This window comes from Equus asinus, chromosome 7 (assembly GCF_041296235.1).
Source record: "Equus asinus isolate D_3611 breed Donkey chromosome 7, EquAss-T2T_v2, whole genome shotgun sequence".
Classification (NCBI taxonomy): domain Eukaryota; kingdom Metazoa; phylum Chordata; class Mammalia; order Perissodactyla; family Equidae; genus Equus; species Equus asinus.
The window spans coordinates 17613184-17640781 of NC_091796.1; the positions used below are offsets into that span (position 1 = coordinate 17613184).

General features: G+C 45.3%; 1 protein-coding gene across 3 annotated transcripts in view; it reads left to right on the forward strand.

Moving 5' to 3' along the window:
* The window catches only part of CCBE1 (collagen and calcium binding EGF domains 1), a 241280-nt gene that overhangs the window by 193846 nt on the left and 19836 nt on the right, over positions 1-27598 (forward strand). The window contains exons 1-5 of one of the 3 annotated variants that reach the window (XM_070512932.1): positions 4086-4161; positions 8836-8888; positions 16104-16238; positions 18344-18496; positions 27129-27232. In XM_070512932.1, the coding sequence (XP_070369033.1) occupies positions 4157-4161; positions 8836-8888; positions 16104-16238; positions 18344-18496; positions 27129-27232 (450 nt within the window). In that variant the 5' untranslated portion in view covers positions 4086-4156. Of the gene's footprint in view, positions 1-4085; positions 4162-8835; positions 8889-16103; positions 16239-18343; positions 18497-27128; positions 27233-27598 lie in introns of those variants that run through there. The other 2 variants (XM_014859067.3, XM_044774812.2) reach the window with 2 other exon arrangements.

A 27598-nucleotide genomic window follows, 5' to 3' on the forward strand; every position in this document is an offset into this window, starting at 1 on the left:
AATTTTATTTTGCTTTTTGCAAAGATAATACCAAACTCCCTTTTTCAATGTGTTAAATTTTGTGCGTGTGTGTTTCAAAAATGATCAACTTCTCATCTGAATTAGGGAGAGGCAGCCTGCAAACAAGACAATGAGGGTTGATGAGATAGAAAACTCGTTTGAGGTTGCAAGGAAGGATGAAAAAGCTGTGTGGGAAGAAGCTGGAGTGTCCCACATTGGCACAGTTGCGGAAGGGAAGTTGATCCCACTTCTTGTCTCCAGAACCCCTCTGTGCTCCGGCCGGCCCTCGGCAGAGACCCCTGACCCTGAGTCTAAGGAACGCTCACATGCAAGGGAGATGGGAGGAGCTGAAAGAAACGTCCTGTGAAGGTGCCCGCACACCTCAGTTCTCAGCCCTGCAGCCTAGGCTGTTGTCCATGCGTCCCATGTGCTCCTGAGCCAGCTTTGAGTAAACAGTAGGAGAGCCAGTTATGTGCACTTCATCGCTGAGAATGGATGTTGCGCTCATCATAGGAAGGTTGAATGCTCAGGAGCCTGAGAGGGTTTCACTTCTCCTGCTATCTGATAAAATCGTCTGTAAGCAGGAGAGACCACAGAAAAAAATATGACCAAGATACCAGCCCTTGTATTGTATCAGTCAGCACCGGCTGCTTCTCCCTTACAAGCCAACAGGGAGTCAACTGTGGTGGGGCTGCTGATGTCCTGACGCTCCCCCTCTTCAACACTCCAGGGTCCTTGAAGATGGGCGTCCATGCGGGGACATGGCAGGAAAACCAGTACATTTCTTTCTACATTTTCTGCTGGACTTAATGTTTGTCAGCACTGTACTAAGGTCTGACTGCATTTTAACTCGCTGAACGCTCACACCAAGCCAGTGAGGTAGGGGCCCACAGATGGGGACATCAAGTTAGAGGGACTTTAAGTCGCTTATCTAAGGTACCACAGCTGGAAAGCAGCACAGCCTGTATTCAAACCCAGAAGGTACATCTCCAAGGCCCAGGACTCGAACCACCGACTTCGCTGCCTTTTGTCTAGATGCATGATGTTTGTTGAATGAATAAATTATCATCATTTGCAGCCTTGTAGCGATAAATACCTTCTTCTTGTTACCTTAGCCCTATCTAAGAATAACCCTCCCACACACACTTCTTAATTTTTTTCTATAATTCACACAGCTAAAACCCAGATGATACCATGACCAGGGTGTGACTGGTTAGAGGAGTGACTCCAGCATCGTTCCTTCCTCATTTGACCTTTTTGCGTATGTGTGGTAAAATATGCATAACTTAAAATTTACCATTTTAACCATTCTTAGGTGTATAGTTCAGTGACGTTAGTACATTCACATTGTTGTGCAACCATCACCACCATCCATCTTCAGAACTTTATCTTCCCAAAGTGACACTCTGTCCCCGTTAAACAACAACACCGCCCTCCCCCAGCCCCGGGCAACCACCATTCTACTTTGTCTATGATTAAGTGGAATCGTGTACTATTTGTCCTTTTTTGTGATTTCACTTAGCATAATGTTTTCAAGGTTCACCCATATTGTAGCCTGTGTCAGAATTTCCTTCCTTTTTAAGGACGAATAATCTTCCATTGTAAATATATGCCACATTTGGTTTATCTGTTCATCTGTTGATGGGCGTTTGGGTGGTTTCTACCTTTGGCTATCGTGAATGATGCTCTTTGAACAAATATCTGTCGGAGTCTACTGTCAATTCTTTTGAGTATGTACCCAGAAGTGGAATTGCTGGATTATGTGGTAACTCTATTTTTAATTTTTTGAGGAACCACCAAACTGTTTTCCTCATTTGATCTTGACCATCAGTAATTGTGTGTATAAGAGCAGGGTATAGCTAACGTACTCCTTAAGAGTCTCTTAACGTTGTCATTGAGATTTATCAGTAAAACATTATATAGAGAGGAATAAATAGGTAGGTTTGTTTTGTTTTTCAGTTTTCCTTTACTGATTGCTGTAGTAAATGTGATATTATTGCATTTGCCTGGAGGAGCACTTTCTGGTTAAAAGGCTGAAGCCAAGCATGCCTAGATGGGAGGTGAGTCACTTTACTGGGTTCAGTTCTCAGGGCATCTGGTGTAAAAGGAATTCTTGGAGCTCACGCGAAGCCATGCAAAGCTCAGTAAAAGTTTCAGCAAGGCAGGAAGATTGAAAGGAAGAGAGGAAAGCTTCCTCCCTCTGCAGAGCTTTACAAAGAAATTCAGGCCCGCTTTTAAATCCTCAGCCCTTTAATATCAGCCCCCAGGGACTCGTGTTCTGTGTTCTTCCTGGTGGAAGTTTCTTATGGACTCCCGTCTCAGGCATGCCACAGCGTGGTTGGAATTGTGAAAATAAATCATGCCAACTGGGCTCCACAGTGTCCTAATCTCATCTGTCTTCATTTAGGACTGACTAGCTGTGAGAAAGCCACCATCCCTTTGTCTTTAGAAGCCATCACCGGGAGGGCTTCCTTGTTTGAGGATGAAATATTAAATCGAAGAGGTTCTTTAAAAAACCTTTGGAAACTGTGTGCCTGGGCAGGATTATCTACTCTGGGCACGTTCCACTGGGTTCTCTGGCGTGGTGTCCCAGTCTTGAACTTCTTGGGTAGAGTTTGCCAAAAGGATATACCATCTGCTCCCTGTGGCAGTAGGCAAAGGGTATCAGGGTAGCTGCTTGGGGCTTGGGAGGGGCCTGGAAGTCCAGCTTGCTGTCTTCTGGCCTCCACTTTCCTCAATACCCGGTGTATCCATTTCAAGGCTTGCTGAGGCTCTCTGGGAGGAGTTGGCTTGCTTCTTCTCCATGGTAACCTCCTCTGGAGGCATTTACGTTGGAAGTTGCTCCACTCTGCAAAATCACTTCCAATCCTTCCTTCCCCAGGCCATGTTCACCTACTGGGATTCAGAGTTTGAGAGATCTCCTAAATCCGTGGGATATGAGCTTGCATTTTTATCTCGTGTTCTCATTATTTGGGGTTCTTCTGCGCGAGAAGAAGAGGACAGAAATACTACTTTTCCATCATCTTGAAATGAGAACTTGTTCTCCCTCCCCTCTCGGTCTCTTTTTGTTCTTGGAAGAAGAGGTGACATCTGCCATTGAATAAGAAGTGGAAGAGAGATGAGTCATAAGATGAAAACATCTGGGTAGAGTTGCTGTTGCTGTTTGCTTGCTGTGTTCATAAAGCTGCAGCAAGAACACTGTTCTGACCCCAAACCGGGCCCCATGCGAGGCACCTTTATTATATTATCTGTCGTCCTTGTGATAACCCTCTAAAGCAAATATTGTTATTCATATTTTGTCCATGAGGAGTCTGAAGTTCAGCAAGTTTAAGAAATGAGTCCAAGGTCACACCCTGAGCTCTTTAAATGACAGAGCCAGAATTATAAACCAGACTTGCCTGACCTCAAAGCCATTGCTCCATCCACTACACATTGCTTGGCACCAACTCTAAAATACTCTAAAAAATGCAGTTCCATCTCATTCTTTAAAAAAATCTGATATATCTGCTGCCTGTATAGGGAGGTCTGCAAAGGAAACCCCAAGTAAATCTTAGGAAAATTTACTGTTGCCTTGGAGCAAGTGTTGAAATATTTCTTGCCTACTAACTCCCTTGACCTTTCCAGGTTCTTTCTAGGCCTCTAATTCTGTAGGCAGATTTTTTTTTTTTAATTATTTTCTAGAACCTGATAACTAACAGTCAGCAGACAGTTGGATGATAGTATCTCTCTTTGTTTTCCTGATGTAGTTTTCCCTTCCAAAAGCTCTCGCACACACTTGGTTGGTGGGATATATTTCTGGCTGTACTATTTTTATTTATGATTTTTTTGTGTGTTAATACTCAGGGGCACCCAAGGGAAACCTCCACAGACTTTCCTGATTGCCAGATGTCGCCCTTTCTATGTAACAACCATCTAATCACCACTTCCCTTTGCCAAGAAATGAGAAAAGCATTTCCATTTGGAAAACCAAGCTATGACATGTGAAGCGTATTAAGGACTGCCTCCTCTGAATCCACATGAGCTTTCCCCATCTTAGTTTGTTTTTCTTCAAGATAAAAACCACACAGCCGTGTTTGTAGTGAGGTCTAACGAGTGTCCGTGCTGGCATAACAAGGCAATTTCACTTGGGTTGTCTCAGCTTCATTATACGTAAATTATGGTGTAAGTAATCTTTCAAAAGGTATGATGTGTGCAGCCAGTGTTTATTTTTTTAATACTTTGGAATATTTCATTGTTTATTTTAAATGGTGATTTATGATTGGGTGTTTAACATGCAAAATAATGCTTTATCTGCAGGAACTCTGGGGAAGAGGGGCGGGGGGTGGGGGTTACCGTGGATCGCCTTCCCTGGAGCAGAGAGCTGATGTTAGTTATGCAATTAAGAAAAAACAGTCAAGGGGAATTTCATTCTTAGCTGAGCAGGAATTTAAATAAAGCATGCCCATCCCAAAGTTCAGCTCTTCTGACGGAGCTCCGTAGCCTTTTGAAAGCATATCAAATCACCATGTTATCATTTTAATTTCATAGAAAGGTAAATGACAGGTTGCTTTTGGCTCCACTTTGTGGACAATTCTGAGCCCTTGAAATGTTCACAAAAGTCAGAAATTTCGTGAACTTTAAAATGCCATCGAACATCTCAGAGGCTATACCTTAGCTGCACCATTTAAATAGAAACAGACAAATAGAACCATATGTTTAAATGTGGTGTTACCCTTGAGACATGAGTATCAAAAACACATGTTTTTCCTCCTCCATCCAACTTTCTCATGAGTCAGTCAGTTTCAGATCATCTAGTGCACAGGTCTTTTTCTAATAGTTTTCTGTAGGACAGCTTCAAGTAATACAGTAAGTAATACCCGTAAAATTTTAATGAATACTCTATTAAGCCAGTTTTCTTTTTGGTTGTTAGGAACTTGGACTTTCTTAAACCGTAGAAAACTAGGCACAGTTTGTTTCATTGAATCTAAAGGTAGATCCTCTACTCTGTTAGAAGTAATAATAATCATAAAATTATACCCCACGGGCTTCTCTTAGCATGTAAAATTATAATGCCGTTGGAGATGTTGGGAAATTAATGGGAAAACTAATGGGAAAATGATTCCACGCATCATTCGTATCGGTAAATTACATATATATGTATATCTACTCATATACATCCTTCTAATATAAAATACGCTGAAGAAAGATTCAAAATGATCTATGTTGAGTAGACAAGTACAGGTAGGCAAATGTGCTCTCTGCAGGGGGGAGACCCTTAGCTATTTCATTCAAGTCTGTTTCGGGAGCATCCCGAATGCCACTGTTTTTTATAATGGAAGCCCACTTACTGTGATTTTGAAGTAAGATTATCTATCACAGCTGGACTGCACATGAGAGATGTTGCAGGGAGGCATCAGGTGGTGGTGGTGTACCTGATTGGTACCTGATTGTATCTCAGAATGTTCTCTTACCAGATGTGATGTTTATAAGTTGTATACATTTTTAGTAAATTTCATGTAAAACTTATAAATGATGGATTTAATAAAATTTTTATAAATTGCAAAAGCCTTAGGAAGAAGTTGCTGGAGTTTCTGCTGTGGGTAGTAATCTACTTAGCAGACCAGTTCACAGAAATTGATTTGACCTATAATATAGTTAGATTATACTAATTTGCAGATGTAGACAATAACGCTGTTAAATTATTTTTTACTATATGATGGAAAAAATACATTCAAGGGTATCAAATTCTTCTTAAACAGACAGAAACCCTTTTTTAACCTGGTTGAAGGTTCTGACCTTGTTGAAGGTGGGAACTTGCTTTAGGACACAAATAATGGCTGATTTCTCAAGTCAGTGGTTTGTGCCCCTGTATCCACTATAACATACAAATGCTGTGTTCACACAGGTGGTGTGATAGGCTGCAGGTGATGTGCAATTCCGAGCTGGTGCACCGTATTTGACTAGTCCCTTTCTCTTCCACGTAGAATGCATATCCAAATGCAAATGTGAGTGATATTGCACCGGGAATAACTTTGAATCTGATTTCTCTTATGGTTATAAGGAAATAGTTTTTTTAAATGATAGCTTAACCACTGTAGTCAACTCACTAGAAATACCTTGGGGTATATTCTTGAGGTTTGCAGATTCACTGGACCCTGGTTAATTCCTGGCTTCTGAGTTAACATATGCTGATGTGGGCAGTGGTAAAGGGAAGCTTATAAGGAAACAGCTAGGAGAGAAGGGAAGGGGAAAGTAATGGAGGCTGGAGAGATGGAGAGTAAAGGGAATGTTTGCTCCAGTGGAAATGTCACTGTGGTACTCTTTCCCACACAATGGAGAAACTTTGTAACCATTTAGGTCCATTTACCCTCTGCTGTCTTTTATTCTAGTTGTTATACTTATTGCGTCTACACACATTATGAACCCTACTTACCATTTATAATGCTCTTCATTCCTTCCTAAAGATTCAAGTTTCCCTGTGGTATACCCTTTTAGCCTGAAGAACTCCGTTGAGTGTTTCTTGTGCAGGTCTGCCAGCGATGAATTCTTTTATCTGAAATATCTTTATTCACCTTCAGTCCTAAAACATATTTTCACTGGATACAGGATTCTGGGTTGACAGCATTGTTTGTTTTCTTAGAGTTTAAAAGATGTCATATCATTGTTTCTGGTTATTGTAGTTTTTGATGAGAAGCCCGTGGTCATTCAAATCATCCTTTCCTTGTATATAATGTGTAATTTTCTGTCTGCTTTTGAGATTTCCTCTTTGGTTTTCGGCAGTGTGACTATGATGTCTCTAGACTTTTTTTTGTATGTGTGTGTATTTAACCTGTTTGGAGTGTGCTGTAATTTATATCTGTTACTAAATTTGGGATGTTTCAACCATTTTTGTGAATATTTTTTTCTGCTCCATTCTCTCTCCTCTCCTTCTGGAACTCCAGACACCATACGGTAGACCTCCTGAAACCATCTCACTAGTCCCTGAGGTGTGGTTCTTTTTTTAAATCATTTTTTTCTCTCTTCTTTAAGTTGGATAATTTCTATGCATGTGTCTTCAAATTCACTCCACATCATACAACTCCATTCTGCAGTTAAACCCATCAGCAAGATGGTTTTTTTTTTAAATTTCAGATATATTTTCCAGTTCTTGAATTTTCATTTTGTTCTTTCTGTAGTTTCTATTTCTCTGCTGAATTTTCCTACTTTTTCATTCATTACAAGTGTTATTTTCCTTTATCTCATTGAACATAGTTGTGATAGCTGCTCTAAAGTTTTTCTCCAATAATTCCAAAGGTTTTCTTGGAATTGACACCATCGACAGTCTTCCCCTTGAGAATGGCTCATATTTGTACATGTTAGATTGTGGAGATGCTGGATTCTGTTATGTTCATCCAAAGAGTGTCTATTTTTCTTTTAGCAGGCAGTTAACTTGTGGTCTTTGGCCCGCGGTAGGTGGCAGCTGAAGTCCTCATTCTCTAGCTGGGCTGCTGCGGGTCCATCCTCACACACGTGGTACAGGGCTTACCAGAACTTGGGCAGGGTTTATTCAGGGTTTGGGTCTCTCCTTCTTGAGCGCTGTCCTTTTCAGGATGCCTTCTTAACTTCTCAGGTCTCTGGTTGCCAAGGTTTTGTCCTCCGTTTGATCAAGCCAAAAAATACCCAGATTTTCCCTGAGTTTTAGCTTCCCACCCCACATGCACCTGTGCTCTGTGCTCAGGCTAAAGCCCTGAAAAGCAGCAGACTTACCCTGTGTTGGTCCCTTGTTCAAAATTTCATCTCTCCTCCTAATCGGCCTGCTTTTATTCACTCTCCAGAACCTTCAGGCAGTCGTTGGCTTCTATTTGGTCCAGAGTTTATGTTGGTTAGGAGCTCGGAACTCCATACCAGACATAATCTTTCCAGTGGAGATTTGCATTTTGAACTCATGGCACCATTTCTCTACCTCAGGCAGAGATGTTAGTCTTGGGTATTTATGTTAGGAATTGCCTGTTGGCTGTTTCTTAAATTCAGATAATTTAGGTACCCTTTAGTACCTTATGTGTTACAAGTATTTAAAAAAAAAAAGGGCACTTGAATGGAGTCAGAATGCTTGGGTTCCAGCCCCAAGCTTGATAATAGTTTTGTTGTTAGTGCCCTCGAGTCAATTCTGACTGCTGACAACCCTGTGCGCAGCAGAGCGGAACCCTGCCTGATCTTTTCGCGCATCCTTTCATCTTCTGGTGCTGAATCAGACAATGCTTTGCTGCTATTCACAGGGTTTTCCTTTCATCTTCTGGTGCTGAATCAGACAATGCTTTGCTGCTATTCACAGGGTTTTCATGGCCAATTTTATTTTTCAGAAGTGGTGGCCAGGTCCTTCTTTCTGTTGATGATAATTAGCTGCCTAATTATCATTATATTGTAATTAGAAACCATTATGTTATAATTATCCAATTATTATTATACTTAGCTAATTGTTATCATAATTAGCAAGTCAGGTGAATGCTTGGCCTGTAGGATGAGGGGCCCGGCCAGCCTCAAAGGTCCTTTTCCTGCTTATATCCCATAGGCCTCTAATTATCTCAGTATTTTGAAGTCTCCAAGTTAATTGGCTTTGTAGGATTCAAAGGATTAATTTCATGTAAAATGTGGTGAAAAGGATATCCTGCTATTGGAAGATGGTATGGTCATGTGGTATTGATAATATTTTTCCTTTTTATCTCAGATTCCTTTAAAAATACTCCATCCCCACTTTCCCTTATGCCCCAGTTTTTCCTGGGCACAAGTTATTTCATTCAAAACCAATAACAGAAAAGAACTATATTTTCAATCTAACCTATCACATTCAAAATGTGCTTTTGTTTGTTTGTCTCTTAGGAAAAAGTGCTGCAAGGGGTATAAATTTGTTCTTGGACAGTGCATCCCAGAAGGTAGGTAGTATAAAAGATGATGTGTTCTCACCTTATTCATGACTAATCATGAGGTGTCTATAGAGTTCAGATGTATGTGGAGTATATGTGTGTTACCTGTGTGTGTGTGTGATTTCTATTTTTTGGCAGTAAGTTCTTCTAATGCCAGTTTGGTTACATGTAGCGTACTGTATCTAAATCATTACACATCATGTACACATGCATTGAGGAATTCTCATATTTCAGTTTTTATGCTGGAGAGGCTATAATGTCCTGATCAGTGTTTCACACACGGTTAGAACACAACCGTCCTCCTGACCACTCCACCTGCTTTTCATGAGCTAACTCGAAACCCCTTCATATGATCATCAGCAAACACCACGCTCAGCCCAGCACTGAGGAGACACAGCCGTGTGAGACGTGGACCTGGCCCTCGGGGCGCACCCTCGAGCTGGTGACATGGGATGTGGATAGCCTGGAATCAGAGAGCCCTGGGTTTTAATCATGCCTCAACCTTGCCTTAGTCCGTTTGGGCTGCTATAACAAAAATGCCATAGACTGGGTGGCTTAAACACAAACATCTCTCCCTCACAGTTCTAGAGGCTGGGAAGTCCAAAACCAAGGCATCCGAAGATTCAGTGTCCGGTGAGATCTTCTTGGTTCACAGACAACCATCTTCTTGCTGTGTCCTCACAATGCAGAAGGGGTGAGGGAGCTCGCTGGGGCCTCTTTTATAAGGGCACTAATTTTATTTATGAGGGCTTCTCCTTCATCTCCTAATCATCTCCCAAGGGCCCCACCTCTTAACACCATCACATTGGGGGTTAGGATTTCAACATATGAATTTCAGGAGGACACAAACATTCAGTCCATAACATACATCCCGCTAGCTATGACCTTGGGCAAGTTACTTCCTAAAGCTTAGTTTTTGCAGGAAAGTATTAATACTTGACTCAAATTGTCGTTCTCAGAATATTACCACATGTAAAGTACTTGGAACAGAGGCTGGCTCTTATTAAGTGCTTGATAAATGGTGGCTGTTGTTATTAATAGTAACTGCAATATGTGCAATAGAGGCACTCAGTGCGGCAAGTGTTCCAGGAGACGCATAGCACAGAGGACCAGGGCAGTCAGAGGTCTCAAGAAGGAGCTAGATTGTCAAAGAAGGCTCCCCAGGACTTAGACAAGTAGAAGGAAGAGAGCTGCAAAGGATTCCAGGCAGAGCACACAGAAGACACTAGGAACTATTTGAAGAGCATGAGGTTGGTCCGCCCAGGGCTGGGGAGAGGTGGGTGGGGAATATGAGAGAGTTTTCTTCACTGTTGCCCAAGAAGCTAGATCTCTACAAAGGACCTGGAGCCCAGCCAAGCTAATTCATGCTGCATTATCTCATCGAGAGCAATTGCTTTATCAGTTAGAAATACATGAATCCCTCTTGTGCATTGCTTTCTTTGGTGGAAGGATGGAAGAGTTCATTAAGCCAGAGCTGACCTTTGGGAAAGCTGCTCTAGGAAGGTTGGTTAGGAAATCGCTTCATATATGATGGTTTATGTGGCCTTGGGTCTCTCCAAGACTGACTTTCTCTCAACCAGCCAATTTCATCGGTTAGAGCTTGGCGGAAAAAACCACAAAGGTCAAAAAATTGCATTCTTTTATAAGCTGGCTTTTCTCAGTTCTTTATATTTCAGATGTGTCCTTCATATTTCAATTTGGCAGATACTGAAAGAAAATTGAGGCCAATCAATTTAAGATCCCAGCTAAGGACCTTGCTCAACCTAGTTAAAAACACATCATGTGGATGCCACATGCCTAAAGTTTCTTTAAATGTTAGGCATTGTGGTTTCAAACATCCAGCCTAAAATCAGTCTCCTTCACCCCACGGTGAGCCTGGAGTACCTGTGGTTAAGGTGCCCGAGACCCGAGTATTTCCAGGAAGGGTGTCAAGTGCTGAAAGTTACTTTGCCATAACTAACTCTCTACTCGATTGCTTTTCACCAGAACACTTTTTCAAGTTGATTTGTTTTAATCTGTGGAAATAAGTCAGAGTGTGAGTGTGTGTTTTTTACTAAAGATATCTTTAGTCGTAAAGGTTTCTGTTACCCAAAAATGCAAAGCATAAATGTAGGATTTCAGAAAAAGTGGTGTATTAGTCAGGATTCTCCAGAGAGATTTATTTTAAGGAATTGGCTCAAGAGATCATGGAGGCAGGCCAGTCCAAAATCTGCAGGGTAGGCTAACAGGCTGGAGACCCAGGGAAGAGCCACAGTTTGAGTCTGAAGGCCATCTACTGGCAGAATTCTCTCTTTATCAGGCGAGGTCTGTCTTTTTTCTATTAAGGCCTTCAGCTGATTAGATGAGGCCCACCCACGTTATGGGGAGTAATCTGCTTTATGTTACTCAAAGTCCACTGATTTAAATGTTAACCTCATCTAAAAAATATCTTCACAGAAACACTTAGAAAAATGGTTGGCCAAATATTTGGGTACTATGCCCTAGCCAAGTTGACACATAAAATTAACCATCACAGATAGTACAAAAAGACTAGAATTTCTAAAAAAGAATTCTAACTGAGTAGAAGCTACAGTTTAAAAGAAGGTTGTTGCCTTATATTTGTTGCTCTATGTCAAAGGTCAGCAACCTGTGGCCTTTGGGCCCAATCTGGCCCACCGCCTGTTTTTGTAAATAAAGTTTTATTGGAACACAGCCATACCCATTCACTTAAATATTGTCTATGGCTGCTTTTGCCCCACAGCAGCAGAGTTGCAACAAAAGCCTGCAAAGCCAAAAATATTCTCTGGCCCCTTTATAGAATAAGTTTGAAACTCCCTGCTGTAAGTGTTATCTTGATTGGCCGGGCAAGAGGGTAAGCTGATTTGTTGTAGTTCACTGATTATTGAGTACACACTGTAAGAAGAGAGCAGTGCTGGTTACTCCAGGGAACACAGTTCCTGCCAGATACCAACCAATTATGAGAACACTAGTGATAAAAGAAGCAGAAGAGCAGGAAAAGCTTTTATTACGTGTCAGTTGTTGTACTTAATGCATCTTCCAATTTAATCTTCGTAAAAGCACCATGAAGTCCATGTTACTGTTATCTCTATTTTATAGGCAAGGAAAGTGAGGCTTAAAGACCCCAAAGTCGCAGGGATAGTGGCAGAGTTGGGAGGCTTGGCTCCAGAACCTGTACTGTCCACCAAAATGCTTCATGCCTGCAAGAGTAGAGCCTGGCACAGAAGTGGCATTCAGTAAACATGGCAGAGCCCTGAGCAGGAGAAGTATAGAGTCCCATGGGGTTGACAGGATGGGGAAACCAAACTGTTGAGGAGTCCAAGGAAGGCTTCTGGAAGGAGTGCCGTTTGCATTGGGACCTGAGAAAGTAGATAGGGTATCAATGGTTATAAAGTGTTGAGTGTAAGAGTGGGGGAGCTGGGTGGACATTACAAGAAGTAAAAACAGAATAAACAGAAGCCATGGATGTGATAAGGGGTGACAGGAAAGATAAGAAGCCATGGATGTGATAAGGGGTGACAGGAAAGATAAGCCATGGGTGTGATAAGGGGTGGCAGGAAAGAGAGTATAGTCTTACTGAAGTATAAGGAACTCACAGATGAATCTTGAAGTTGGAAGTGTAGTCTCAAGGGATATAATGCCAGACCTCAAATGCAAGAGTGAGCCATTTACATTTAATGTTGATTAGTATAGAGTTTGAAGGTTTTTTGGGCAAGGTGGTGACTTTCACAGAGCTGTGCTTTGGGAATATTGTTAGCCAGCCTGACAGGGTTGTGTCAAATAGACTTAAGTGGGGAGAGTCTGGGGATAAAGATGCTCTTTACAAGGGAGGTTCTGAAGGTCTGAGCTAGAATGGTGCAAGGGAATAGGACAGATAGAAAACGGACAGACTGTAGAGATGATTCTGCATGACAGAAAGCCCGTAGGCTCTGGAAAACAAGCATCAAAAATGGAAGGAAAAAAGAAATTTATTAACCTTGTTACCTCCAGAAACCCCACTAAGTGAAAAAAAGGGAGGAGGATTCACAAAGACGTAAACCCACAAGGACAAAAAAAAAAAAAAAGAGGAAGGAGGGGATAACAGCAACAAATTTTGGAATCTGGAGAACAGATAGAGAGCTTGTAAGCAACTTAGCAAAATGGGAAAGGTGAATCCTTGACCAGCATGAGGGAAAACGAAGGAGCAGCCCAATTTATACCAAAACGAACAACAATGAGAAAAACTAAAAGTCTCCAGAAATAGATGTTCTAGAAGTAAGGGTGAAAGTGATGTCAAAAACAGAAGGATTGACTGAAAGTCTGTTTATGAAGAAGTCCGACTCTGCCATCTGGTCCTCCACTCCACGTGGACAGAATGTTGCCCCTTCCACAGCCGAGCAGACGACCAGAGATGAATTGTTCTGAGGGCACCCGGAGGCTCTTGGGGCTGACAGGTGCCAGTCAGAGATGAAGGTAGGGATCCAACGCTGAAAATGGAGGGATTTAGTAAAGAATGATACATTAAATGTTGAAACACTGAGCTGCCTTCTTCACTTGCGTTCCAGGATGCTTTTACTTTCAGGCAAGGATTTGGAAATGTCTCCTCTGGACGTTCTAGACAACCCAGGAAAAAGTCCTAAAGAAACTGACGCTGGAATGCAGCAGCCAAATCACTTAAATGAAGCCCAGGCTTTATCGAGTCTGCTGCATTCAAAGAGCTTCTATTTGGCTGTTTTTAGTCCTTCATGAATCAGTTAGAGCAGACATCCAACAGGAAAAAGGTCACTAGACATTAGGGGGAAACCTACAATAAGAAACATACAGAAAAAAAGAGTCTTAGAGAAAACACAAACCACACAGAGAGAAGAAAACTTCGAAATAACTACCGTTTATACCTCAGCGAGCTATAAAGATGACATAGCATCCATGAAATAAGAACATGGTGTTATTAAAAAGGAACATGCAAAGGAGAAATAAAGAACCCTTGGAATTAAAAACGTAAAATGAAAACAGTAAAAGGGTTGGAAGATCAGAGCGAGGAAATCTCCCAAGAACTAGAGCAAAAGATCAAAGAAATGAAAAACAGTAAAAACGAAAAAAAGATGAGAATATTAGAGGGTGGTCCAGGGGATGCCACATCCTGGTCATTGAGGGCCCACACAAAACGGAGAACAGAGGAGACAGGAAATCATTAAAGGTGGAATTCCAGAAAATTCTCCAGAATTGAAGGGTATGAACTTCTAGATAAAAAGGGCCCACCAAAGATTGAACTGGTCCCACATGAAGACATCATTGTGAAATTTTAGTGTACCAGAAACAAAAAGGAAGTACATTTTTCAAAGAGAAAAAAGGGAAATTCATACAAAGGATGAAATTAGAATCTAATAAGACTTACCTGTAGCAACACCTTCCCTTTCCTCTCCTCCCCCACCCCCTTGCACCTCATCAACCCTCCTCTTCTTTCCCCTCCCCCCCTTCTCTCTCTCACCTGATAAGCCAGCAGCTGAAAAGGCAGAGAGGTGATCTCCAGAGGTCCAGTCACAAAGTAGCTCATGGAAGGGGGAGTTCAAATCTAAGAGAAAAAGCTCAATATTTTGCACCCAAAAATAGACACGATAATTATTTTAATTCCAGGGAAAACAAAAGGCGCTTCAGGAAAGAATAGGCAATTAGAGCATGTTCCCAGGCTCAGCAAAGAATAGCTTTCATATTGTCATTATGGTGCAAATACTCAAAATTTGTCAAACCAAGATTTCAATATAACTATATTGGCAAGAGGGAGGCATTAGGAAGTGTGGGTGTGGTTGGGGGGAACAATGAAAAAGCTGAATGCATCCCTTCCATGGCTGGAAATCAATGGAGAGAACTTAAAACAAAAAGAAGCAGCAACGCAAGCTGGCTCTTTAGAGATGCAGAAGGAAATAATAAGAGAATCAGCTAAAGGAGTTGGAGGTGGTACCTAAGGGAACAGGAGTGGTGGAGGAGATCAGAGGCTGCTGCTTTTCAAGACAAGCCTCGTAGGGCACCACAGTCAACACAAGGACTTCTGATGGCCGCTCTGCCCTTGTCCTCCTCTCCCTGGCAGTTGCTGAATGGTGGCTACAGCTGGCCGAGCAGGGCAGCCCACAGCCCATCATGGCTGAGCCCTTGCTCTTGAGTAAAAAGAGCCCAGAACATTGGTTCCCTGGAGGTGATGCTTAGTTAAAGAAAACACATTTGACCAGGGACACCCACAGGCAAAGCAGGCCTGGAATCACAGCTGTGGGGAGGGGTATCAGCAAGGGCAGCCTTCCAGGTCATCATGTGAATGGCATGATCTTTGTCACACTGACTCTGCCCGCATCGGGGGCTGACAGCCCACCCCTTCCACCTTCATATGTGGCAGAGCAAAGCCAGGCTTACTCCGTGTCTAAGGACAGTTTATCTGTCAGCACCTGGGGAAGATAGTGTGGTGATGAATGAGATGCTGGATCTAGTCTGGAAGTAAATGTTCAGCCTGAGCTCCTGACTTATAGCCAAGGTCCCTTCAGAGGCTCGTTAAATATCAGCTTGTTCATAGGGCCTGAGATGCCCTAACTCTTTATGAGGAATAGAGCATCCACCCTAATTTGCACAAGCTGAGAGCTGGAATAAGATCTCTAGCCATTTGACCTTACCCAGCACCTTCTCAGCATGCAGAATCAACCCCCCCGGATGCACGCCTACAACACACACGCACACATACACATATATCAGCTCTCTAATAACTCATGTGCATCTCTGTTCCAAGGCCTTTCTCACAATCCTCCGAGGCTGCCTGACTTCTAGCCCTGCTCTCACGTTACGGTGCCAGCACCCTCAGCAGGGCTGGCTGTTGTTCAGTGTTGAGCTGGAAGGAATTCCCTGTCTCTCCAGCAGTTGATGAGAAAGAGGAATCAGGCCCCCAGGTAATGCTGCAGAGTCTGGCCATCCAAAGCATCTTTGCTCTCTGTGTGAGTAACAAAAACCAAAGGATGGTGACCAGGGGAAAATCCCAAGTAATGTTTGCTTCTAACCACTGCAGTGCTAGGCATTCTTACCCATTAAAGAACTCTTAGAGGACGCCCGATGGCCTGAAGAGTTCATGCTCCTCTAACTATAGCTGTTCACTCTTCACACGTGCCCTTAGCAGAGTGCAGCCCAGAAAGTCTGTTCCAGACCAGGGCTGGAGACCCTGCCTCCGTCTGGAAAGGGCTGTAATTGACAGGAGCTCACACTTTTCTTTTTCAGATTATGATGTGTGCGCCGAGGCTCCCTGTGAACAGCAGTGCACAGACAACTTCGGCCGAGTGCTGTGTACTTGCTACCCAGGATACCGTTATGACCGGGAGCGACACCGGAAGCGGGAGAAACCGTACTGCCTGGGTGTGTGGGCGTTGCACATTATTTTCTAGCTCCTGGGGATACACCTCAGTTTCTTTGATCTTTGCTTTCAGTTGCTTTGATCTTTGATTCTTCCCTTATGTCCTGACGCTTGTTAGATGGAGTTGCATTGGCATTATCCTAGGGGTTGCTGCCTTTCGCAGTGATTATTGGAACAAACTATAACCAAGGAATTTTTCAGGGACTTAGCACCAGTCTGATCCTGATCGGCAGTGAGATATAGGAGCAGAAGAAGGGGAAGGTTACTAAAGGAAAACGAGAATAATGTAAAATGGAAGATAAGTGGGCAGAAATGTAAAAATGCAATAAAGAGTGAAACAAGAGTCAGCATTCTCTCCAAAGACGACCAGGAAGAGAGACAGGGAAAGAGGAAGTGTGCATATGGCAGACAGGCTGGAAGTGAGGCAGAAGGAGCTGAGGCGGCTGCCTGGGCTGCAGCTGAGCAAAGCCAGCACCATTCATCACCACCAGCTTGCTCCCTTCCCCTCCAGACTCTGAGGGTGAGTCTAGAAAGCTGCGTTTACACAAATGTCTCTGTCGAGTCACACGCACAGTCAAGTTTGAGCATCAGCTGGAGGACGAACTGAGGAGATTGGCGCATGGACCCAAGTGGATAGCAAACAAGTTGTGATGAGCAGCCCCCTCTGCTGCCCCAGCAGCAATCCTAGAGACACCATTTATGAGAAGGTCTAGACATTAGATCCCCTGGTTTCTCCCCAGTGGCACCTGGGGTGGCACCCCATGCTGGCAAAGATTGAAACTGAGACCACCAAGTGAATGGAGAGGAAACCGGCAGCCTCTCCTACAGACAGCATGGTATGCCGTTCTGTACCACTGAGCACCCAGGCACAAAGTCTCGTATTTCCATTTTTGGTGCCACAGTACCCTGTTCTTTTCATCTGGGGGTTTGGGGATACGCAAAGCTAGTATTCTGCTTTCAACCTTTTCTTCCCTACTCTGATATAGAGGCAGTTTCATGCTTAGGTTTAGGGCAGGGGTCCTGGAGAAAAGTGGTCAGCCTGAGGAGTTGCAGCTGTGACATCTTAGCTACAGATGACATAGGACATACTGCCAGGAGGACATCCGAATCCAGGAGGACAGTGCTTCCCTTGGCACACAGAAGGCCTGCCAGAGGGGTTCCTGGGTGGCTTGTCCAGGGAGTGACTGGGATGCTGTCGGGATCCTGAAGCGCAGGGCTGGGCTCTGTCTGCCTGCCACATGTGCAGTCTGGGGCTGTGTGTCATGGCTCCCTCCCACTGCCACCCAGAGTCTTCACCCAGGAAACAGGAAACGGATTTGGGCCTCCCTCTCCTCGCCTGGTGGGAGAGAGTTTTATTTCCACCCTATTCCATAGGGGAGCAAGTCCATGATGTGCACAGTTCACGTGGGCTCTTACTGGTTACTTGTTTGATGGGCTCATGGCTCATTTCCACAGCTCAGGAGGGGTTTATTTGGGTCCTTGATGAAGCTGAAACTTCCTGGGGAAAACCTTCTCCATTAGACTCATCACGACTATTTTCTTTTCTCAGAAGTGGCTTTTCTCAAGTACCGTCACAACTCGTAACTGGGAAGGAGCCATTCTTAAATGACCTTGGGTCACTGTCCTACTGTTTGGAACCCACAGCCATGAAGGGGAACATAAAACCCCTCGGCACACTGGGGTCCTTGCAGAAAATCACTTCTGTGCTGCTTGCTTTTCAAAGCATGTTGCTGTCAGTTCTCTCATTTTCTCTTCTTTGGAGTCCTGTGAAGTGTTTAGGGCAGGCTTCATTATCTTGTATTATAGGTGAGAACTGTGAAGGCTAGCATTGCTTGCACCAAGCCACGTGACTTGGCGGTGGGAGAGCCACAACCAGGAACCCCATCACTGATCCATTTGTAAACCATGGTGACACTGCCTGAAGTGCTCCTATCATGTGATGGCCCAGGTTTCTAGCTTCCTACTTTATCTCAGGCTTCTCCGATAGAGGTCTAGCAAAGTGTCCTTGTAAACGTTGACGGAAGGGCCAAGCCCAATGTCACCTGTTGTGTTGGAAGTGAATTCTTTGAAGCTGTCTGAGCATTCTCTGTCTTTGGTTCAAACCCAGATATCGACGAGTGTGCCACCAGCAACGAGACGCTGTGTGCGCACATCTGCATCAACACCTTGGGCAGCTACCGCTGTGAATGCCGGGAGGGCTACATCCAGGAGGACGATGGGCGAACGTGCACCAAGGGAGACAAATACCCCAATGATACCGGTGAGTGGGGCAAGTAAAATTATCTTCCTCATCAGATGGGTAAGTAGGTAGACAATTGGGAGCCCAACAGGGTCCCTCAGGGAGCAGTAAGCAGGAAGGGGCCTTTATACAAATGGGAGGTGGGACCCGGATAAGAGACAGGTAGGATATAGGTCAGGCTGCTTCTAAAGACACCTAGTGAGAGCGATGCCTGATAGCAGCCAGGGCTGTGAGCTGCTGTGCAGTTGAGGACACTCTCCACCAAGCAGAGGGGTATGCTCATGGGTGAATCACCAGAACCTGGTTACATGCTTATACCAAACGACGAGGAGCAGAGAGGCCAAAAACGGTGTGTTCTCACAAAGAAAATGCACTGAATGTACATTGGAAACATTTCCATGTAAGGCAATGCTGCTCCAAGTGTATAGCCCGTGGCCCTGGGCCTGCCCAGGAACTGTTTCTTATTTGATTCACGATTGGATAAAGCAGAAATTGAAAGTGTTTAGAAACTTTTATACCAATTTGACAGAGAAAATTTGTCTAAATCCAAAGATTTATGCTTGTATTTTATGTCTTATTTTTCTAATAATTCATTTTTATTGTATTTTTCAAGTACAGTCCACAGTGAAGTGGAAAACTTTTTGAGGCTGGCCTTTCCTCCCAGAGGTCGAGAAGCTGATTTACGTTATGTCAGATTCAGCAGAGATGTCCGATCACTCAGGGACAGGATCAGCCTGAATGTTGGGTTCCTGCCTTATCTAAGTCTGGAGAGGAGGGAATGAAGACAGGAAGAAACCGTGTGCTCTTGCACCCTACACTTGTAGGCCAGGAAGCTGCTGTCATCTTCCCGAGCTCAGCGCCCGGCTCTTCTCTCCCTCCCTTGGGACAAGAAAGTAGCAGGAACACCATCTGTCAGGAGATGTCAGCGGGGCCTGGGCCATCTCTGGGTGGGGTGGGGGTCCTAGGGCAATCCCATGTTCCAAGAAATGCAGGGAGATGAAAAGTCTAGAACTGTCTGGGAGCTCAAGAGACAGTGACCCTTGAGTATAGGCTGAGATTCAAAAAAGGGGGGAAGGCAGTTGCCATCAGCTGAGGACAGCAAACAGCTGGGGACCAGTTGCCTCACAGGGAAAAACCGTAAAGCGACATCCTAAGAAACAACTGGGTTGAGTTATGAGGAAGCCACCATATTTTAAAAGTAGATGCAAAATATCGGTTTGGGGCCAGCTCACGATTGGGCAATTTGGGATAGTTTGAATGAATCAGAGGGCTTGGTGACACTCTTTAAAGCCTGAAGCATGTGGGGCCTCTCTACACTCAGAGGTGCTTCCAGCAGGGGAAACAGCCTTTTTTGTCATAAGGGTTGATGGAGAAAAAAATTTCAGACTATTTTTTTTATTCAAAATTAAAATCACTTCCTCTTTGTCCCATGGTGGAGAAGGGAGGGAGGGGCAGGATAAGTAACTTGCCTCTTTGATTGTATCCGTTTTTGAAAGGAGGAATCTCATTGAAAATGACATGCAGTCTTTTAGCCACTGATATATTAATGTGTGGGCTGACTTGAGAATTAGCAGCAAGAAAGCAACTTCTAGTTTTTTGTTTTGGAATTGGATTTCCAGCTCTGCGCCAAGCCAGGCAGCCCGCGGGCTGTGGGCTGCTCCACCGGGCACTTGGTTGTGTCTTTGCGTCCCGTTTCTATCCCGGTGAAATCCTGTTTACATGGGCATGCAGGGCAGCCTTGAGCAACCCGGGCTAGTGTAACCATCAGAAACAGCGACAACAACAAACGCAGACTGCTGAGTGTCAGGGTGCATCTCCAAATAATAGGACCCAGCCCTGCCCAGGAGTACTTCCCACCTGGCGGGGTAGAGTGGTCCCCCCAGAGACCTGACCTTAACTAGCGGAGACCTGAGGAGTCGGATGGAATTTCCAGAAGCAAGGATGAGATTGTACACGCTGGATCTACCTGTTCTTTGCTCTCAGGCAGCCTCCATCTCTTGCAGTAATTCCTAGGTTCTCCAACCACATCTCTCTTCTGTCCCCACGGCAGTGAGTCACCCACAGTCGCCCTGCTCTGTGGTACCCTAGGGATGGCTCTGAGCCAGAATGCAGTGACAAGGTGGGCCTTGCTGGGAGGCGCTCACCTCCTGCCTCTTGTTTTGAGAGTGTGGACCCAGAGAGGGGCCCAGGCTGAGGCTGGAGCACAGGAAGGTCTCAGTGCATCTTTGAAATGAACCATCTGTTGTGTTGAGTTGGTCCTGGGACCATGCTCCTCTCTTTGTTTCCCTGAGAGATGAATTATACTTCTTAAAAAATTTTCAGGGGCCAGCCCAGTGGCACAGTGGTTAAGTTCACACATTGCACTTCAGCAGCCTGGGGTTCCCCGGTTCAGATCCCAGGTGCGGACCTGTGTACTGCTCATCAAGCCATCCTGTGGCAGGCGTCTTACGTATAAAGTAGAGGAAGATGGGCACGGGTTAGCTCAGGGCCAGTCTTCCTCAGCAAGAAGAGGAGGACTGGTGGCAGATGTTAGCTCAGGGCTAATCTTCCTCAAAAAAAAAAAAGAAAGAAAAAGATTTTCAAACACAGTTCCAGTACAAGAGATCGAGAACTTTAAGGGATAACCAGTTTGACTTCTAAGGCTGAGAATTCAGTAAAAAACTTGAGCTGTCATAATTATAAGGGACATAGATGTGCAATTGTTTTTGCTCTTTCCCTAGTATTACTTTCATGTAAATACGTATTTTGTCTCAGCCATTCAGATGTTTGGGGAAGGTGTTACTGCACCCACTTCTTAAGGATCCACCTTGCGAGTGCATTAAATGCTCTGAGAGAGATTGCCATGAAGAAAGAATGTTAATTTTGATTAAACCTACCTTTCCCAGAATTATTTTCTTCAGAAACACCTATAAACATCTCAACGATGATGGTGTCCTCAGAAATACAGTTAGGAATATTCTAACTTATTAGCATTGAAGAGCTGAGCTCTGGCAGTCCCCACTCCCCACCCCCGAACTGGGTTAGGTCCTCTGGTCGACTTTCAGACGACGATGTTTTCATCGCTAGATGAAGCAGTGGAGGTCCAGAGGGGAGCCAGTTAAATGCTGCGGGCTGCCGAGCATCTAATGCACAAAAACAGGACGGTCCTCCTCCGCTCTGCCCTACTGGGAGAGAGTTTGCTCATGTTTACAGTGACTTCGGTGGGAGATGTCCTTCTCTTTAATCAGCAAGAACTGTCTGGCGGTAGTACCGCTGAGCTCCACTGTAACACAAAACTCACCGCGCAGATCCGCCTAGGTTGCACATTCTCTCCTCTTCCTCCTCCCTCCTCACCTTCCTCCAAATATAACAACTACAAATAGTTTTTTAAAAAAAACTGAACACCTCTCTGTTGTCACCCTGCCCCACTGGGCCCCGAGCAGCAGAATTATAAAGGAATTTCTCGGTATTTCATTTTCAGTCACTATTCAGTCACTATTTTCAGGAGACAATTCAGTGTCTCCTGAGTTCACCACATAGGCACAGAGGACTAGCGCTTGGTTTTAATATTCTACTAAGAAAAACATTCCAACACCGGTAACCCAGGACATTGCGGGGTAGGGACTGAGAGGAGTAACTCATACATGTAATTAAGATTACGAGACGGGACAGGCGGCACATTGTATGCCCTGAAAGTTAGAGGCGTAACTCAAGTGGTGGGCCACTGAGAAAGCGTTGCAGAGGCTGGCTTTGATGGTTCTAGCAGCAAAAGCAGGTGTCCTGGATTCACTGACAGCTGTGATGCCGCGGAAAGTTCCTTGGCTTGGAAGTTAGGAGAGCTGGTAGCTGGAACCAGCTGAGTGACATTGGGCAGCTCCTGGGCATCAGTTTCCTCCTCCGTAGATAAGAGTACTGGACTAGATGAGCTCCGAAGAGGCCTTCACCCTTTTTCACAATTGGGTGTGATTTAGCATAGGAGACGTAAGCCCCTACCAGCCCTGTGAGCCCCATGTGGCCCTCATTCCTTTATCCTCCATCTAAGGGAGTGTCCAGCCTTGAAGACATGCCCCATGTCAACACCTTCTCAACAGAAAACCTTCCTTACAACATCTAGAAGATGAATAATTAACATCAGATAGTCAGCTCAGCAATAAGAAAAGTTGGGGGCCTAGTGAGCCTGCCTCTGGAACAGAGTCAGCTAAGTGGTGTCATCTGTTTTAGGGTAATAAGCCCAGTATTTCATCAAGGTCACTTTTTTTGATGAAGAGATAATTATTGAGTACAAACACATGGGATCTGAAACCTCCTCTCCCTCGGCCTGTTTTTTTGGTTAAACTTTGCATTGTCCAATGTCTATAACGTTATAGTTAGAGGAATTTAAAATTGAACACAGCCTCCGCTAGTTGTTAGAAAGGCGGGCGGAGAGCAGAAGGGGCCGGCCTGGGCACTGCCTCTGACAGTTGAGAGGTTGCTGTGCATGCACAGACATGGTGACACAGCCGTCTGGCTAATAGGCAAGAATGACACACAGTCCCTTTTTCTCTTTGAAAATATGTGGCTGGAGCCACTTCAGTCATCCCAGGGAGCCTGTAGCACCAGTGAGGAGACAAATTAAGGACATGTTGGCTCCACAATAATTAGCTTGCTGGTTTCTATTTTCCAACATTTGTTTATTTTCTGATAAAGTGACCATAGCCCCTGAGATCACTTATTACAGTTCAAAGTGCCGGGGACAGCCAGGTGTTTCATATAACTTTCAAGCTCCACTAATCCATAGATCGTGGTGCTCAACCTAGGGAGCTGTAAAAAAAATGCTGGCGCTGTTCCCTTGTTGTGACCCCCGATGGGTGGGGTGCAGCCTAGTCGGCGGGATTTTTGAAAGCACCCCCAAGTGGTTGTAATGTGACACAGGACTGAGAACTATTGCCAGGGCACAGACCTGCACTGTCAATTTTAAAAACAAACATATTTTGTTCCTTTGTGACACTACCCGCATGAAGTATTCTGGGAACATTCTTTAGTTTTTCTGAGTTTATTAAATATTATTAATGTGGTATGTAAGGAATTCTATTTCTAATGCTTAGGATGGAGATCCTGCTCAACACCAGTTAAATTTAGAGCTACACGCCCCCATGTGGCTAATTTGTAATATTACAACTTTTAAATCTGGGCGGGTTGGAGCAAAATGTGATCCTTTACCCAGCTTTTCTTGGAGACCCATGAGCACAGCATGAATTGAGGGGACTGAAAACATACAGAGTCAGAGATGTCTACCCAGATTTCTAAGTGAATTATTAATGTAGCATATGCAGGATTATCTTAGCTCCACGTTTGACATTACTGCAGACAAATTGCAGAGTGGATGAAGCCCAGTTCAGAAGAGACTGTTCCAGGTCTACACACAAAGGAATCACGTGTTTTTATTTATCTTCAGGCCCTCTGAGAGCTCCTTCCAAAGGATGATGGAAAGAACCCGACCCCACATCTATAGTTTTGTGGAGAACTTAGCAATAGCAACGATAACAATGATACTCACATTTATGGAGCGCTTGCCGTGTATTAGGCACTGTTCTGGGAACTTACAGGTGTTATTTTATTGACGCCTCACAGCGACCCAGGTCACAAGTGCTGTTGTCATTTTACTGCCTGAGGAGCAGACGATCACAGAAGCTGCGACTTCCAACCTAAAAGGGACTGAGTGGCAGCATCAGGATGCGAATCCTGATGGTCTGACTCCACCAGAGCCCTCGCTGCTCACTCTTGTGTTACCTCCTGTGTCTGTGGAAGCTTCAAAGGCTCTTGGACAAAGTTAATCTTGATCTCTGTGTTCTGATCATTTCAGAAAGGGACAGCAAACGGGCCTGGCACCTTCAGGTAAAAGGTCACTCAGTGGAGCCTCTTCCCCGGAGCAGGGATCATTGAACTTGGCGTGTCCTCAGTCACCTGGAGGGCTTTCTCAAAACCGCGCACTAGGCCCCATTCCCAGGGTTTCTGGTTTCTGAGTACAGGCACCCACATGCTGCTGGTCTAGTGATCACACTGGAGAACCGCTCACCTACAGCGTGCCTGGCAGATGCCTCTCAGGGATCCCCAACAGAACTCCCAATAGTGGGCTCACTGCGGCCCCACAATGCCCGATTCAGACCCTGTAAGTGCACTTCTCTGCACACAGCAATCTGGGAGACCTAAAGCAAATTACTTTCTTTCTCTGGACCTTAGTTTTTTTTTTTTTCCCCAAATCTGTAAAAGAGATTGAACCTGGTAAAGAGGTTTATCATCATGAAACTATCAAGTTGCCTTAATGACACCAACAATTGGAAAGTTCAGCTGAGTATGGAAGAGTAGAAATGGAAAGATGGGTTTTTAACTCTTGTTCATGATGACGTGGCTCTGCCAGCAGGACTGGTTCCAAGGCCTGGAAAATGGCAGATGCTCCGTAATGGGAGGAAGGGAGAGTGGGATGGATGGATGAACAGATGAACGGATAAGTGGATGAGAGAGAAGGGTTTATGGCATCTCAGCTAGACAGAGCACTGCTTCACTACTTCAGTCTGCTCGCTTAAGACATGTGTTCCTAGCTTGTGTGCTCCAAGCCGCAGGCCTCCCACGAGGTGCAGGGATGGGGGTGTGGCCAGTGAGCTCTGAATGCCCAGCGCTGTGCTGCAGGTGATGGTCTGAGATCTCAGCTGCCAAGTCGCCTGTGGGCCCCCTCACCTCCCAAAGAGCAGAAACGCCGGTCACCATGTATATCACCAGGAAGGGGACTGACCCCGTGGGAGAGAGCGGCTGGGCTGCACGAGGAAGGTGCACCTGAGCGTGGAGCTCTCCCAGTGCACAGCCCATCCATCCATGTGTCACTTTCCTAGGGCTGCTGTAACAGAGTGCCACCATCTGGGTGGCTTAAAGGGCATAAGTGTATTGTCTCAGTTCTGGAGACTCCAATCGGAGATTGAGATCAGGCAACCCTGCCTGATCTCAGCAGGGTTGGTTTCTTCTGGGGCTGTGGAGGAGAATCTGCTCCAGGCCTCTCCCCTAGTTTCTGCAGGTTTGCCAGCAGTCTTGGCATTCCTTGGCTCCCGCTGCATCACCTTGATCTCTGCCTTCATCTTTACCTGGCGTGAAGTTGGTGTCCAAATCTCTCCTTTTTATAAGAACACCAGTCAAAATTGGATTAGGGGCCCCCCTACTCCAGTATGACTTCAGCTTAACTAATTACATCTGCAATGACCCTATTTCCAAGTAAGGTCATGTTCTGAGGCACTGGGGGTTAGGAATTCAATGTATGAATGCGGGTTGGGGACATTTCAACCTATGATACCCCATCTCATGAACATTTGTTGAGCATCTGCTATATGAGATACCAAAAAGCAGCTCCGATTCTTAGATGGCTTACACGCTGGCAGGTACACTAGTAGCACCTCCACAGGGAAGCCTGGAATACCCGCCGTTTGAGTGGGACACGTGGTATATGCTGCCTGATCTCAGAGGACTGCAGCATCTATGGATAGAAAGAGTGGGCTTCATAGAACATTTGAACTGGGTCTTAATAGTTGGTAGGATTCCACAAATGGAGACAGCAAAGAGGGCTTCCCAGAACAGAGGAGGAGTAAGAAAAGCACGTGAGCCAAGAAGCCCAAGAAATGACTTGGGAGATGTGTTACTTGACTGTCCTCGGGTGACATTCCAGGTAGCAGTGGTTATCTGCTCCCCTGGCCCAACACCAAAGGGCTTCTGAGCTAGGAGAGTTTGCACTTGCCTGGGTGTCAGACTGTCCTGCCCCCCCCCCCCCCCCCCCCCCCCCCCGCCAACAAACCCTCATACACCCTCTCACGCCCACCCTGGGCCTACACCACGCCACCCTCTGCACAGGCCTGGGTAGTCTTCACCTACCCATCAGTAGCAAGCTGACCCAGGTGTCTAGTTTCCCCAGCACACAGGCTTGTGTAGCCCATTTCGGTGCCAGTAAGATGAGACCTGTGTGAATTCTTGGCCATGTCACATTTAACTTACCCATTCATTTATTAGCAAAATGTGATTTTACAAAAAGCCCTTGGAGCTCCCAATGCTCTACAGGACAACACTGGGCCCTCCACAGTGGACAGGCCAGATTGCCTTCCCAGCGCCTGCCCCATTTGCCCCAGATGGGTGTGTCCAGAGTGTCTGGCATGTTTTCTATCCTGGCTTCACATCTCTGCCCAGCCTCTGACCCCGCCCGGCCTAGCCATGCTCCCTTTAAACAGTAGATTATCAGAAGCGATGAAGGCCAGCTTTATGAGCCATGCACCCGAGACCCGTTGCCTGAGCTGGGGGGATAATTTACAGCGTGTGATCGTTGGCCCTCGGAGGGGAGTATAAATCACGTCAGGTTGATAGAGCCTGCCTCCTGGAAAGGCACTGATAAAAGGGCCGTGGTTCACATTTTCACACATAGAGGAGGAAGACGTTGGGATGCTAAATGGGAATATCTGAGCCCAAAGTATGGCCAGGGCCCCTCCCCTGTCCTCTGACCCTGGCGTGCTGTCGGTGACCTGGGAACTGTAAAATCGCCAGCTTCTATCCCTCACACGTTCCCCTGTCAGCCGCTCTGCCCTGGGCCTGCCCTTCCTGATGCTGTCCCTCTGGGTCTGGATGTCCTCCGGCCACCCAGATGGACCGAGCCCGTCTCCCCTCTCAGGGCACGAGGAGAAGTCCGAGAACGCGGTGAGAGCTGGGACCTGCTGTGCCTCGTGCAAGGAGTTTCACCAGATGAAGCAGACGGTGCTGCAGCTGAAGCAAAAGGTACGTGCCTAGTGTGTCAGAAAGCATCCCGTGAAATGGGAGGAAGACTTGGCAGAGAGAAAGCGGAAAGATGTTTAGATACAATAAGAAAATCAGTCGTCATCCACGACCTCATTGAGCATTCACTGAGGTTGGTGCCGGCTAGGTTTGGACTGGATGCTTTGCCCACCCGCCCTCAGCGCTGACCGCCTAAAGGGCAACAGAACACGACAAAGGCGGGGGTTGATGAGGTGACTGTTAAATGGACTGCTGGGTAAGAGGCACCTGGCGAAGCTGTGGAGAGGATGAGCTGTGCCTAGTGTGACTTTTTGGAAAATAAACATGCAGACACGTGGCCCTGGGGCAGACTTAAAGACTTCCCTTTTA